Source organism: Scophthalmus maximus, chromosome 12 (genome assembly GCF_022379125.1).
Source record: "Scophthalmus maximus strain ysfricsl-2021 chromosome 12, ASM2237912v1, whole genome shotgun sequence".
Lineage (NCBI taxonomy): Eukaryota > Metazoa > Chordata > Actinopteri > Pleuronectiformes > Scophthalmidae > Scophthalmus > Scophthalmus maximus.
The window spans coordinates 20,371,771-20,388,371 of record NC_061526.1 but is presented as its reverse complement, the minus strand read 5'-3'; the positions used below and the strand labels follow the sequence as shown (position 1 = coordinate 20,388,371).

The window sequence follows — 16,601 nt, the reverse complement described above, 5'->3', positions numbered from 1 at the left end:
ACACACACTCTGTATATAACACAGACAGACTCGTATGCACACATTTAGCACTTACACAGAGAAGGAAGAAAGCACATACATGCGATCCTTCGGTCACATGTGCAGGCGCCGTCACACGCTCGCACACACACACACTCAAACTTTTAATCTGGCCTCTGCAGTTGGACGGGAGCTGCGTACGACCTGCTAATTAGTGGCCAGAGGAGGCCTCTGTTTGTCCGCTCTCTTCCTGTTCAGCTCAGACACAAGTTTCTCTGTGTGCTATCTCTGCCCCCAAAAAAGATAGAGAGGGTGGAGGGCAGAGGGAGGGAAATGAATGAATGAAGACTGAGTGTGTTTGTTTGTCGGAGGGGCTGCTCATATCGCGCCGCATGAAGCCTTCTTCTCCCACTTTTTGAAGCCTTCTGACCTCCCGCGGCCGATAAAGGACGTGGAGCGAGAATTCCCATCAAAAGGATCAGGTAGCTAAACCTGTTGTCACACTGCCGGATTAATTTCATTTTTTTTAATTTCTGAGATGAACTGCTCAAATTTTCAGCTTGTTGATTTCCGAGGCGGCTGAACTTGCTATTTTCCCGTCTTTCTCGCTGAATCAAGCATGTCTGTACCCTGTTCTCATTTGTGTCTTTCCTATTTGTGTGTGTGTGTGTGTGTGAGGAAATCTCTGCTCCAAACTGCCCTGCACTCCCACTTCCTCTGCTTCCTTTCCTCAGTATACGAACTGATTTCCCTCTTCCCCCTCTGTCACTCGTCTTGTGCTCATCTCCTTGGGATTCGCCGACACAAACTCAAAAGTAAGTGTCGAGAGTTGGATCCTGGCATCTTTGATCTACCTGTGTTTTTTTTTCTCTCCTCCCTCCCTTATTCCTTCTCCGTCTCAATGCCAGGCCCATCTGGCTTTGTCAGCTTTGGCCTCTCTCTTTCCCTTTCTGTTTCTTCCTAAGCTGTTTGGGTGGAAGCTGGAGAGTAAGTGAAGTAATGAGAGACGATCGGAGAGACTTGCTTTGTCATCTTGAGAAAAGAGCGATAAGAGGTGGAAGTGGCGATGAGGGCAGGGAAAAAATTGCAAGAGCTCACATTTGTGGAAATTACATGCAATAGGTGATTCCTCGCCGCTCTGTTCTTTTACAGATAATTTCAGGCACTTTCTAAATCACTTCCTGCTTCACGTCTCTTTCACTCTTTCCTTTTTCATTATATGTAATTTTCTCTCCCTGTAGACTTTGAAGAGAGGCATTTTGTGTCTGAGCTTTTCTCATGTGTTTTCTTCAGCGCATCTATTAATGAGGCGACTTTACCTGTGGCGCTTCTTTTCAATTTCGGAAATTCATTGTTAATTCATTATGACATCTTAGTAATTACTTTGAACAAAAGAGAGCATGGTTGAGATGATCCGTAGCCTAAATCTCACATTTCTCTCTCATCCGACATGACATTGCAAGTGTTTTGTTTTCAAATCACGATTACATTTCCCATTAACTGTGTCACTTCCTCTTGCTCAGTGGTGCCACTTGTCTCTGTGCTGACTGAATTTACACTCTCTTCCAGTAAAATCTGTTGGAAAGCTTTATCACCACATGTCTATTGAAAGTTTTATGTCAATCCAATATTTGAGATATTCCTGTGCTGGTCTGACTGACCAACGCTGCCAAACATAGACACTACTGTTGTTAAAGGTTCATTATAAACCCAGTTTATGTATGAATGACATGGGAACTAGCTGTAGACATCGGGTCTTGTTTATCCACTATAACTCGATTATGTAAATCAGGTTTCTGGGTTAGGGTGAAATTCAAGAAATCATCTTCCTGCGGAAATCTGTCTCACTGTGAGATAGTGTTGTGACCCATAAGCTGATTTCAGACGTGCACTGAAGTCCGGACATTTTCCGGAGGGGCTGTATGTTGGAAAGCAAATGTCGGCAAATGGAGCTATGAACATTTTCCGGAAAATGTCAGTGAGCTCATTTGAGATTACAGCAGGAAAATCTCTGATGACTGTAAACAAAAACGCCTTTCTGCAGTGGAATTATCGCCTCCTGCCTGTTCTCCCCAGAGACCACAGAATGTTCGACAAACTCTGAAACATTGCTATACAGATTTCCAACTTTCCTTAATATGACTTTGCTTTTGCATCAGCTACGCAAATGTGGGAGGATTCATTGCACCTTTAATCTGAGCGCTCAGATGAGATTATAATTCGGAGCAGAGGTTTTATGTCCCTGAAAGCAGCAGCGAAGTGGCGGCAGGTTTTTATGACTCTATTAGAGTGTTCTCAGACTTTCCTTCTGCAGCTAACCAGGCTGTCACGTCACATCAGTGTCAGACGGGGCCAGACCACCTGCAGAGTGAAGGCATGAAAGACTGACTGGATCTCCATTAGCCTGTAATGGCAACCTAATTGAGCTCTGATGGAGATGGAGAAAAAAAAACGGGGCTGTTGGTTTGCAGGCCTTTAATAAAGTGTGGTGTGAGTGGGAGAAATCATCAAGAGACTGATTGCTCTATCAGCCCGAGTGATTAATCCATTTTGAGTGTGCTCAGTGTGTGATTGATGGTTTGGTGCAGTCTGGGTAATGTAGTAGCAGATGATGACAGAAAGAGTAATGGCTGTTGAACGAGGCAAGGAGGTTGGGAGGGGGAGGGGGGGATTTGGGGGGTTGCAAGATGGAGTCAGAGGGTTGAGAAATAAATTCGGAGTGGGGTGACACGTTTACCACTGATCCCATTAGAAAGGGTACAACCAGGGGCAGGTTGCCAAGTGACACTTCAAAAATGATGACAGAGTGTTGCGCTACGCGAGAAAGGCAGACGTCCACAGGCTGCGTCGCTGGAAAGAAATGTTTTGTCTCTCTGGCTGAGATGACGGTCGCCTCTGTAACCTTTTCCCCTGCTACACATCTCTCACTCTTGTTTTTCATTCTCCGTGGATACACATCTGCCTCACAGACCTTGAGGTCCTCCGCTCTCTCTCTGCGAGTCCTTTGGGGCTCAACCTTTTCACCAATGCCGCAACAAAGTACAAGGTGAAATTCTCCCCTAATACACAGAGAGAACTCTATGAAGAACAGTATAAAGGTCTATGTCTATTTAAAGGTCCCAAAGGAACATGTCCTTACCTGGAACATGTCTCCAAACAAAGATGCTGCAGATTTCCCTCGATGATGTCTTTAATTTAGTGTGCAGATTACAATTTAGGCATTTGACAGATTCTCTATTCAGTTTGACTCACAATAAGATACACAAACAAAGTGCAACAGCATTTGATAAATAACTGATTGAAGATCAACCTTTCTATTAAACAGCCTAATAACATACTGTCAAGACTAACAACAAGCATGTGTTGGGATTTATAACCTTTTTTTTTGTGAGAGCTTGATGATGTGATAAGGCCCCTCTCGATTTCTCAAAGATTTATTATTGACTTGAAGATGGTACATTTCATTTTGGCGTGACAAGACAGTTAAGAGATGGAGAAAGCAGGCGATGGTAGCGGGTGGATCGAGGTTGCAGGATGAACCGTAGTTACAGCCGGTCAAGTCGGGTTAACTCCGACCTGCAGCTGCTTAGAATCCCCGGTGACGCTGATCCCCGAGAGGTTGTCGAGAGCAAATCTGCAGGGTAATGTTGTAGGACAGTTGGTGGGAGACGGGAGGGAGAATATGTTGAGGCGCATGTCTGCAGGAGAAGTGCACCTGTTTCCTGAGCCTCGTTTGAGATTAATATTGATGAGCAATGTCATGTGCCACGGTTTTGTCAATATCACTGCAACTCCTGAAGGTCAGACTTTTCAGACCTTCAGCAGTCAGTCAGCTACTTTTTCTGCGTACGTCCCATATTTGTGTATTATCAACGGTTGTTTATCAAATAAGTGAACGGGGATAATGAGGAGTTGATCAAATTTGAAATGCTCGGCCTGTTTATAGAAACTAAACCACATCAAACCCCTGCAGCCGGAACACTTCTGGTTCTCCACTGATCAGGTGCTCAAACACGCGCTGGTAAAATGCTGTGTCTTAGTTTTTCCGTACATGGGAATGAAGGTCTTCATTTATATTTCAAACATAAACATCCGACTGTAAAGTGATTCCAGCTGCCTGGTGGAGACACAATAGACACAGCGTTGGTAAATTTTCTCAGGTCTTTCTACGTTCTGTTGCTGTTGTGTTTGAGATAATTTTGTGCCCCGTTTCCCAGCAGCTGCTCTGCTCTGAAATTCATTCACACCATGTGACGAGACCCTGGAGCCATAGGTTTTAACAACCACCTCTTTCATCAGTTAGGGGAGTTGATAGAAGTTGATAAATTAAGATAAAAACCTTTTGTATCTCACATTTTAAACTTTATTAAAGACACTAACAAATCAACATAAGATTGTCTATGAATCTCTCCCCCCCCCCCCCCCCCCCCCCCCCCCCCCCGCCCAGTCTCATCAATATTTTTTATTCCTCAGTGACCAGAGTCATGATGTTTTTGGGTTATTCATCCACAATGTCTTGTTAACACTTTAAGGAAATATCTTTAAAATTTGGCACAAACTGAAAGATGAACTGATTAGATTTTGGTGGTCAAAGGTCAATCTTTAATGATAATTGAACTGCGTGAACGGAGATGGACTTAAATTAATCCCTTGAGCTGAACTGAGCGATTACTGAACAGATCTCAGGTTATTAAAGGTCTTTTTGTTTCTTATAAAACTGTTTACCAGTCACTTGAGAATCTCATTAAAATGCCCCTTTTTCAGCTCTTTTCTTTCTGTATTGCTGCATAAATCTCCCCCACAAAAAATCCCAAATAAATCTCCAATCTCTCTGCTTTTGTTCATCTGGCCACTTTGCTTTATAGATACTATTAGTTAACATTTAAATCATGTATGGGTCTTTTGGAAGGGATAATGGGCCAGTTTGTTAGCAGCACTGAATTAATAATTGAGTTAATGATCTGTCTGTGTTTAGATCAAAGAATAATTCCTGCTGTATTCACTCAAAAACGTGCACATTTATGATTGGGAAACCACTTTGCCCATCAATTTGTGCTCACGCTGTTGGATGATGTGCTGTATTTCACACATTTCTCTTTCTCCATTTTTCTTCTGGCCCCCCTCCCAGGACTCAAAGCATTCAGGAGAGATTGTCAAATCGCCGTCCCTGGATGTTTTCCTCCCAGAGGACGAGGACAACCCGTACGAGTCGGTGACGACCGCCGTTACACGCAAACCCTGCTCACTTGATATCAGCCACCGGCTCAACAGCGGCCCCCGCAATGGTAGGACGAAGACTTAAACTCAGGTTTCAATCAGTGTGTCGCCTGTAGTTTCACTTCTTAAAACACAGAGGCCATCCTCATCCATCCTTACAAAAGACTCTGTAACACACAGCATCACAGTATTCATTTTTTTATTGTGGATCTTTGCACTTTTCTTTTTGTCTTTTGGGCCCTTTGAAATAAATTCACAGGCAACATATTGCGGCTGATCATGTTTACTGTGTTCATACGCACGAGTCCATATGAAAGTCCCACTGTTCTGACAATCACGACTTCAGTGTAACACTTAAACCTTCTGAATGCCAAGCCAAGTGTATTGCATAAGTGGCAATGGCAATAAACGTGAGGAAAATGTGGGTGAGAGTGATACATGTATTTTTGAAATTATGTCTGTATTTACACTTTGCAGATTTTAATTTGGTGGATAAAGAATATATACCACATAACTACCACCTCCCCTCTAAACCTTAAGGAAATATTTGAATCTTTAGCATCTAAATGTGGAGCTATGTTCATCAGCTAGTCGCTTTTAATCCGGGCGAAGAGACACTAAAACACATCATACACATCAGGGGAAATGCAGTGTCGGGTGAAAATGACCTCTGAGTTCATCACTATGAGCGACACGTTTCACATAGATTAATTCTTCGTATAAGAATTCTCATTACCATGTATTTCTCGTAATCTGACAGTGATGGAATGTCGTCCTGTCGGATGGTTTTATTTACATAGGAGGGGAACAAATATTTCATTATCTACCTCATCCTGGTTCATAAATCCTGTCCAAATATGAATTCATAACTAGAACATCCATCAGCGCCTCATTCCTGATTCAGTTTTACTTCTTCACTGCTCGTCGTCAAATCCGTTTTTCAGTGTTGGATTCGGCGTGAGCTAATCCTCCAGCCTCAGACTTCAGAGTCCATTGTGTTTGCTCATCAGTTGTTTGGTCTGCAGCCTGATACTTCCACTCCCACAACAACAAACACCCACGGTGTGTTCTCTCCCCTCACCCAGCTCCCCTAGCAATTCTACACACTGCAGGTTGTCACAGCAACTGCATCACCAGCTGGTGAGTCACCTGTATGTTGCCATGGGAACTGCCTTGCTAGTGACACCCACCCCTCCATCCTCCTCCTCCTTCCTCGTCAAACCCCTCCCCAATGTAGCGTAGAAGCTTGTTCTGTGTGAGTGTGTGTGAGCGTTCACACATGTCTCGTCCCACGTTTGGCTGTTACAGCTCCTGTGTGATTGGCTGCAGGATAAAGCAGAATTGAACTGTCAATATGGACTGTCGACTGTGAGAGTGTGTGTACGCGCGCGTGTGTTTGAGAGAGAGTGTGTGTGAGAACTAGAGCATTAGCTGCTGGATGTCAAAGTGTCTTTTGGTAGAAAATTGCTCCGCCGACGTAAGTGAACAGTGTGGGTGTGTTGTGTTTCTTCTCAGCTCTCTGAGCAGTGTTACCTGGCCAAATGAGAGAGAGAGTGAGAGAGAGAGTGGAAAAGAGCCTGAGCCGAGGCTTTAACGGATGATCTAGGAGCCAAAGTCAGAGAGGTGAGAAGAGGTTGAGAAGAGGCTGCAGGTGCTGTCTCCTCGCAGAGAGAGATTGAGCGTATCACCAAAGGAGAGACGAGTCTTGAGATGAAGAGAGGGCAGATCAAACAAGCAGTCGACAAAGTAACAGGGTCTTCTCAGGCTAAGCCAGCTCCACGAATCTGAATCTGTGACGCAGCAGGAGAGAAAATCCTGGATAGCTCCTCCGAGTCCTGTCATATGTCCGGCTAATTGGACGTGGGTGTGAGTCAGTGTCTTCTCATATGACTCTGAGAGGAAGGAGAAGATGATGATGAAGACACATGGAGACAGAGGGATTGAGATGAGAGGGAAGAGCAAGAGGGTTCAGCAGAGAGAGACTTGGTGCATTACACTGCAAAAAATGTACCTTCTCGATGAAAAAATCTGGACTTAGAATCCCGTTTTAGAATCCCTCTTGTGGTTAATTTATGTTCTTTTGATATTTTGAGTTGACAAAATTCAGTGTAAAGTCTTCTCGCTATGTGAATGTGTTGCTGATGGAAGAAACTGGCCTGAGTGTACTCACAGGACGGACACAAAAGGGCTTACTTGTCTTTACCGTCTTCAACTGACAAAAGTTTTCCACTGTCACATGTAAGTCTGCAGCACCACAACACTTGAGTTGATCCCAGAGGCCAAACAGCAGAAGTTATGAGAGAAACAGACGCACCTTGAATCTGCTCACGATCTAGGGGCTCGTTTCTCCTCTGAATATTAGTACTTTAGATTCACTGTGCGCCGTGTTAGTTTTAGAGCCGTAAAAACTGCAGCACCTGAGAATATTGCTCTTAAAAACAGTGAGCGTAACGTTAAAACCGTGGCTGGAGTGGCTGCTTTGGCTGACGAGTGTGCTCACGCACAAGCTTTTGGAGAACTGTACTCCAGTGGTCTGCGAGTGATGCTTATTCTGGCTATGCTGTAAAAGTTGTTACTGCATGGCTGATGATTCAGATGAGGTTTGCATTTTTTGTCTCATAGGTGTGGGCTGGTTGTGGGTGCTGCGAGTGCCACCTTGACTGTAGTTGATGTTGATGTTAGGCCGATAAGGGCATTAAATCACTTTAGCTGCAGTTGAGTCTTCCCTGCCTTTAATTTCTGTTTAAAAAAACAAAATGAAAAATGAAACTTGGTATTGATCATAATATCCCAGTCACTGCTGCACTGGATGTGTTGGTCCCGATGTAATGACCCAATTAAATCAGGAATTTTAATGAGATAATGATTCAATACTTGTTGTTACCTACCTACGCTACCAGACTACTACTTCATTTTTCATGCCATCCTGTGGAATAGTGAAACACGTCTCCTGCGGCTTTGTGATGCAGAAATTGATAGGTGTAATCAATAACTCATTTCACATCGTGGCAAGTAATTATTGTGTTTGGACATGGAGAAGGAATTGATTAAATAAGGCACAAAATACTAACTCAAAGGGGAAGAAGTGATTCATTTAACAAGGTTATGAATGTTATATATATATATATCTATATACTCGGTATATGTATAGGTCCCCTGCCATGACAAGCCCACCTTTGAATAAGAATGAGAGAAATATAAGTTAGTTTCATTGATCTTTTAACAAGGGCCAGTCAAGTTATTTCAAAACATTTCCTGAAACAGGCGACCTGCTTGATAAACTCACCTCAGCACAATATGTCTCTTGGTTAAAGAAAAAAAAGGAAAACTGAACGTGGGACTGGAGGATTGTGGAGAGGACTTTACTGTGTGCAGTGTAAGCTCTTCCTGTCCTGTGCTGCTGGCTAGTTGTCTGCAGCTGTGGGTTGCTGCAGTCTCACAGTTGAGAAGACCAAGACACCACAGCGCTCTCCGAAAACATCTTCCTCCTTTTTCAAATCGCTGCTTCTTCTATCACTCTCATTCCCCCTCCTTCTATTTTTATTCTACTTTTATCCTTTCCCCTTTTTTTCGTCCAGAGATTCTCCATAACCCAGGCATCATCCCTCCCTGGGCGCTGCTTTTTTTAGGAAAAGATTGCATGGGAATGTTATGCACGATATCCCACTGCACCACATGTCCTCTTACATGACAGTGAATAAATGGGATTCCCTTTCTTTATAATGTAGAGTATGACAGACATGAGTGCATAATCCTGTGACGCAGCAAAGTCCTAAGGCCGTCATTTTTGTACATTAGCTCGGGATTATACTTACTGTAGTGGATGGATTCCTTTCAAATGAGGGAACCAATTTCTGCTGCAGCAACTTTCACAGCTCATACATTGAGTTTCCATCTGTCAAATTGATTTAATTTATTCTACATGTGTACAGATTGGGATGAAAATATGTGCAGCATCTGCTTGTCAGTGAGAGAAGCTAAATGATCACATTTAGCCTCACATTTAGGATATTTTAGTCAGCATTTGTAATTCTGGAGTGCATGCTTGGGAATTGATCAGCCGTTATTATCAGGCATTCTACCACATTAGGTCTGAACCACAGGAATCACAGTGCATGACAGCCAGCTTGAAGCAACACAAAGGCGTTGCAGGTGAGGCGGGGAGGGCAGGCAGCGGAGAAACCCCGTTGCCCCCAGTCACGTACGGAGCTGCAGACAGAAAACACAGAGGGAAGCCAGGTGGTTTTCTCCCATCGCAACGAAGCCTCTCGAGATAAACACACACTTTCAACTGGTAAACAAGCCGCTGCATCATGAAAGTGCAAAATAGCGCGTGTCCTATAAAATACTTCAAAAGTCCTACACACCCACACACATCTCTGTCTTCTTGTGACAAAATAGTTTGACACACATGTAGAGGCTGCCGTGTAGCCACAATAGTCTTTTTACAGTTATTTATTGGATATTGTTTAAGTTCTTTATTCTTCAGCGCTGGAACCTCTGAGGTTTATAAATAAAGGTCTCGGTCTTAGTTACTTACTCTCCCCCCAATATTAACTTCCCTGGTGTGTGAAGCTGTGATGTTGCTGCGTCTCGCCCCATTTATCCCTCTTTGGTTGCCACTCCAGGCTCAGAGTGGCTAATGGCGACGGGTCGTACCTCCAGGGCTTTGCTATTAAAAGGGTCAGGGCCCACTGACTTGTTGAGTTTGTCTTTATATTTGATATCGCCTGAGATAATCAGTGTCAAGAACGGGTTTTCACATGCTCCAATTTTCCGTTCACATTAAGTGAATTGAATCGGCGACTCTTATCTTCTTACCGTTAACTTAAACAGTTACCTAAAAAATCACTGAATTTGAGAACTGTCAAATTGTTTAAACTTTCAATTCCTGTTAGATTTTCTTTTTTTCACAGTTCCGTGATATATCAAATTTGAGAGATTCTGTTGAGAGCTCAGCTGTAAGTTGACATAGAAGAGAACATTTGAGGCATGCACGCACACACACACACACACACACACACACACACACACACAGAGATGGAGGTAAACATATGAAAAGCTACTGACAGCCTGAAGAACATGTCTGGAACTGACAGTTTCTGTCTTGTTAGCCGGGCGGGAGGGGGACAGCTGATTTAAAGTGTTCGCTTAAACATACTCCTCCTGTGCAGAGTAACAAGCCATGCAGTTGGCCTTGGATGTTCACTGGTAGGTTTGTGGAAAATCCAGACTCTGTCATGCTTCGCAGCAACACATTCGTACTGTATTATGAATGCTTGGCATGAAAATACTGAATCCTGGGAAACCTGTTTAAGTGATTTAAAGTTTCACATTTTCCCTGGGGTTATGTCTCACTGTCTCACACACACAAACTTGAACACATGGATGTGAATAATTAAAGGTGATATCCTACAGACGATCCCGTATATGTTCTGTATACGCATCTAAATATACGCACGCAAAAAAATTCCCTTCGGCTAAGACTGCAAGTGTTTCCCAGGAGTGAGCCTAAGGCGGATCTGAAGGAAGCACAGTCGCTCGCGCGGGGGCAAACACACTCGCGCGCACACACACCCCTCCCATCCATCATCAAAGCCTCAGTGTTGACAGGCTTATTGACTCAATAGGACAAAACCTCAATCTCTATCTCTATAAATATCCCTCAGTTGCATCTTTCCTTTCTTCTCTCTTTCTCTCATTTTTCATCTTATCTATTTATGCCCACACTTAATCATTGATTTCGCTCCAGGCGGCTCCTTTAGAGTGTGTGTGTGTGTGTGTGTGTGTGTGTGTGTGTGTGTGTGTGTGTGTGTGTGTGTGTGTGTGTGTGTGTGTGTGTGTGTGTGTGTGTGTGTGTGTGTGTGTGTGTGTGTGTGTGTGTGTGTGTGTGTGTGTGTGTGTGTCTGCACGACCTTGAGTAAAATCTAGTGAGTACATCTCTATGTTTGGACACAAATGTAGACAAACATACACGCGATGACAGATGTGTTTGCGGACACTCTAAAGCTGTGTCACTTCCACTAAAAGAATAATGGATTTTTGATTTTTTTTGTCTCCATGTCTACAGCCAGACTGTGGTAATGAAAGTGAATATATGATGGAAGATGGAAATTCTGGAGCAGCAGTAGTCAGTTTTACAGCAGCTTCCTGACGCAGATGTACGAATGGGGGGAAAAAAGATTTATATCAAAGGACATACAAGTTTCATCTATTCAAATGTGTGTTTTGTTATTAAATCGCAGATTTATCTCCTAAAATTAACAGTAAATAATGTTACTATTAAATTACATTTTAAACTTTCCTTCACATGGAAGCATCAAAGCATGTTGTCCACACCCCGGTCTCCAGAGAGCAAAGCTAAAATAGACAAGGATATGAAGTCAGCGACTCGGGCAATGATGGAATCGAGATTCGAAAAGCGTAGCAGCAGTGCGTTAAATCCTCCACTCATCTCATTCAGATGTAATGATCCATCAGAAACAAATTTGCAGATGATCAAAAAAGTCATTAAAAAGAGTTGGGGGAAGGTGTTGTGTCAGCTCTGTGTGGCGAGAGTAGATAATTACGGATACTTGGAATTGGATGCCAATGAATTTAACCACATCAAATGTATTTTCCATGGCCTGATCCACCACTGAGGTCATGTCGTCTGTACTTCAATCTCTAATGTCCTGGCAACAACCCTGTGGCCCTCCTGTTTTTCAGTTGGTGTCCTCAAAACATGCCATGTGCTTAACTATTACTGAGAGGAATCAGGAATAAAAAAATCTGGGAGTTTAAGCTAAAAGGGTGAGATAAATAAAAAATAAGGCACAGATATGTTCACTCTCTCAAATGGAAAACTGTGGATGAAAAATACCATAAACAAAAAACTTACGACACTAAGCTTTCTCTGTGTTCTGACTCTTTCCAGCATGTCGGCAATAAATATGACACCTCTCCTCTTATGAGACCAAACACATGGTGATTACATGTAGAGTTGTTTGCAACCAGTTGAATGACGGGAAACTCTTTCATTATTGATTGCATCATGCGAAAGCCCCTTTTTATATTCCCTGTATGGTTTAGTTCTTTCTGAATATTTTTCTGAGGATTTGTGGGAGCTGTGAAAAATCACACATTATTCAACCACCACATTCAAAGTTTGAATAACAAGGATTATAGTTTTTATTTTGTGCTGGGTTTGATTTGAAATGTGATAGTTGATCATTGACACTGTGTCTTAAAGCAACAAGCCCTCTGTGTGTGTGTGTCACCACCTCTGACAGCAGTGCTGTGTGTCCTTCAGTTGATTAAGACAGTTGTTTCTCCCTCTGAAATTGAATTTGGGCCACTTCAGCACTTCCTCCTCCTTTCTTCTCTTCTTCTCGTGTTCTTTTCCCTCCTCCCCTCTTTTGAACGATCGTACGCTGGGGAAATTAGCTCTGGCACAAAGAGTCGCACGCACACACTTGTACATCAAACTACACTGGGAGGTTTTCCTCTTGTGTTTCTTGCCTTGGTTTGTCAATTTACAAAAAAAGTCCACTCTCCTCACCTCTCTTTCATGCTGTGAGCCCAATTTGAACATGTGTAGGGCTGTGACATCAGCGACACAACGGTTGTACCTGAGCAATCAGCTGGCACCACTGGTGTTGATGTTTGTCATCTCTTCCTGCTCCCACGGAGGTTTTAAAGTTGAACTGAAAGCTTGGGTAAACTGCCTCCGTGCCGCTGTTCTTTGGAGTAACTTTACTCTTACACGTGACTAAATGCAATTCTGTACAAATCTTCCCGCTTCTCTCACAAGGTCACCTGTCCCATGTACCGGTGAGCGAGGGGGAGCACAGTAACCATGGCAACTGCTCAACAGGCCCCACTCCAGACTGCTCACCCCCCTCCCCCGACACGGCCCTGAAGAACATCGAGAGAGTCATCCGCCCACAGGTGAGTGTGCGCGCAGATACACGCACTAATGAGTGTGTTGCAGAGGAGAGGCACCTGATGCATTATTGAACATCACAGTATCCACCCACACACACACACACACACACACACACACACACACACACACACACACACACACACACACACACACACACACACTGGTAAACGTCTGTTTCTCTCCCCGTGATTGTTTCTCTCTGTTTGATTTCATTTACTCTCCTCCATCTGTTTCTGTTGCCGTGCCAGTTACTCTTTTAGTAGTTTAGAGTTTGAATTCTTCAATTTCCCACTATATTTGTGTCGTTTAAACATTGTAGCGCTGGTTACAGAAACCCAGAGGAAACCATATCTTGAGTTTCAGAGCCTGATACTGTGAAAGAAGTAATACTGTGGCTGTAAACGCCGACAGACAGCCATTTGCATTTATTTAAAAAGTCCCATAGTAGTTGGACATCCTCTGATTGTTTTTAATCGATCGATAAAGTGTCTCTCTGACTTGTATAACATGGAGGATATAGTGTCTAGGATGATGTAGAGGGAGAAGGCGAATCCAGCAGCCTGAGGCAAAGGAGGGTTCATCATCTCCTGCTAACAGGACAATAAAGAAGTGAATCATGCATATTTGTGTGGAATCTAATAAAAGTGCTGCAATAGGATTATTTCACGGACCGAATCTCCTGGGCGACCAGTGTAGCGTTCAAGAAATACGCAATAAATATGTATGACTGTAATTGTATCAGGAGTGGACATGATTCCCTTTATTCTAAACCCGGTTGTATAAACCTGATATGCTCAGAGCTCGTACAACAACGACAACGACTACAGCAGCAGCAGATTAGATTAATAACATATCGCTGATTGTGAATTACTTCCAATAAACATTCAGAAATTAAAATGCAACTACAAATCAACCTCATTAGAGACTCACTTCTGGCACAGAGCAGATAGTATCAGACGCAGCAGCGCAGCGCGAGCGATTCACACCTTGATAATTAAAGGCATGTTGTTTTCTCAGTCTGCGGACGATGTGTGACATTACACTGAAAGGAAATATCCATCTCAGCTACTTGTTTAGTGTAGTGATGAATCATAAAATATCAGACTTCTAATGCTGACAGCGAAGTGAGATAATTACCTTGTGAATTATTTATCTATTTTCTTTAAATCAAGCATCTCTTCCAAGATAAACTTGTTTTCTTGATTAACTTTTTTTGAGAAAGGAAGATGGACGGCTTCTTTAAATCCACACACCTTAACTGGTTCCTTACCTCACCGCCTCCGCCATCAACCCCCCCCCGGGCATGGGCCTATCTTTGGCATGTTAACTAATGTGCGCAGAGGGATCACATGGGGTGCCCAGCAGGCCTCCGCTCAGCTGGAAGCGAACATAATCAAGGAGCACCAGAGTTCAATTTCATGGCGCCTAATTAATTCTCTAGAATTTATTTCATTTAATTTTAGTGCTCCCGCTGGCTATGTCATCAGTATACGCCGTACGGCTGAACACTCATGCACACTCAAACAAATGCTGGAGACCTATAAGGACTTGGAACATACATTGCGGCTGCAGCTCAAGATGGTGTATATGGAGTCCAGTGGTGGTTCCTGTTCTCAGTGATGAAATATTAATGTGGTGCTTTCAGGCTTCCAGAGGGTGTTTTCAGCAAAAGTATTAAATTGGATTAAATTTCACTGTTGTTTTCTAAAAACAATGATACTTTGTCAGGACGATGTGATCATAAATCATATCTAGCAATAAAATGTGCTCAGATACTGTACTGTAGGTGTCTGTGGACCGAACTGAACTGACAGAAACTCTGTGGGGAATTTCATAATAACATTTCAGGAACTACTGTAATACATATTCCTCACAAACTGTTGAATTCATTACCACATCTGTTGTCTTCTATTAAGTTTTACTGCATCATCCTCTCCTCCTGCATTTAAAAAAAAAAATGGAAAATTGGCCACGGTGTTTGTTTACTAAAATCATCATTAACTCAATTGTTTGTTAAATGATATCAAATTAAATATTTGCTTTTTTTTCCTTAGAGTTATTTAAATATATAAAGCTACATCGATAGTCAAACAGATTACTTTATTAATTCCCGGGGGGTCGTTGCGGCTATACAGTAAGAGACAATGTAAAAAAGTACACGAATGAAGAAATTACAAAAATACAACACAAAACAAAGTTATAAGCAGTTAAAAGGCGCAGTATAAAAACTTAGTGTGATTAAGAAAATATGAAAATACAGAACAAGTAGTGTAACATTCCTATGTACAGGAGTGGAAAGTGTGGCAGTGGTCTCAGGCACTTTTGTTGCAGCACAACACTGAAAATAACCTTTTGAGTCAATATGATGAACGTGAGTTGACATTTTTATTAATAACTGCATCGTGGCTCTTAGGATGAAAATCCATTTTCTGTGTTATAACTGTAACAACTTTACCTCCTGCTCCATCATCAGGTCCAGTGCTTTTACCCGCTGACCAAACACCGCCATGCTCACACGCTAACAGGGTAAATTTTATACTTGCCACCATCAGCATGTTAACATTTTCATTATGAGCATGTTAGCATGCTGATGGTTACATTTGGCTCAAACCACTGCTGTGCCCATGTAGCTTCACAGAGCTGCTACTGTGGCTGAAGTCTTTACTTCATCTGATGAGTATCTAGGTTCACAACACAGACAGACACCCTGGCATTATTTTATCTCCTATTGGGAATTAAATATGGAAATGTGTGAATGTAAAAAATCTTACAATTTTATTGAGGTATACAGTAAAACTGCACTTGAAATAAGCAGTGGTGTATTTCTCATTGAAAGTCTGGAGTGAGACTTTTCTTTTTTTGCAGTCTGTAACACTCCCTCTTCCTGTGACCAGGCTCCCCAAGGCTGGTGCTGTAATTTTGGCAGATTTTTCTCTTTAAATTTGTGTTTAGAAGAAATTGTTCCGCTCGTGCTCCTAATGCAGCTGCAGAATTAAAACCAAACAAACACAAATGCAATCATTTTAAAGCATGAAGAGATCATACAGGCTGTTTTGACTGAAATGAATCCATGTTGGATCTCCACAAGCTCTTGATCACTCTCTTGGGCAAATGGGATATGAAACTCAAAAGAATGGGGGGAATTATCAAACGAATGTAAAGCTGTAGAAAGCCATCATGGGGTTATCAGTTTCATACCCGCTGGCTCAGTGTCCAACTTTGCTGCCTGTGTGTGTTCATCTTAACAGTAAAGTTTAATCGGCATGAGGAGAGATTCCCGTCCACAGCAAACACATGATAGAACTCGTGTGAGTGCCTCGCTAAGGCTGAACCTCAAGACAATCACATGATCACATAAGATGTAATATCATGGCATTTACATCTACATACCATCCTGCTCCTTTCTCATGTCTGTGAGGATCCGTTTGTCTTCTACAGCTTCAAGGTTTGAGCACATTTTTACCCTCAGAGTCGTCAC

At 42.6% G+C, this 16,601-nt stretch overlaps 1 protein-coding gene across 5 annotated transcripts in view; it reads left to right on the top strand.

The window, feature by feature from the left end:
* The window catches only part of anks1b (ankyrin repeat and sterile alpha motif domain containing 1B), a 157,448-nt gene that overhangs the window by 73,665 nt on the left and 67,182 nt on the right, over positions 1–16,601 (top strand). For all 5 annotated transcript variants that reach the window (XR_007031776.1, XM_047336143.1, XM_047336142.1 and 2 more), the window contains 2 exons: positions 5,108–5,264; positions 12,989–13,125. Coding sequence is in view for 4 of the 5 variants with exons in the window: in XM_047336143.1 (XP_047192099.1) it covers positions 5,108–5,264; positions 12,989–13,125 (294 nt within the window). In the remaining variant the exon portion in view is untranslated. The remainder of the gene's footprint in view (positions 1–5,107; positions 5,265–12,988; positions 13,126–16,601) is intronic.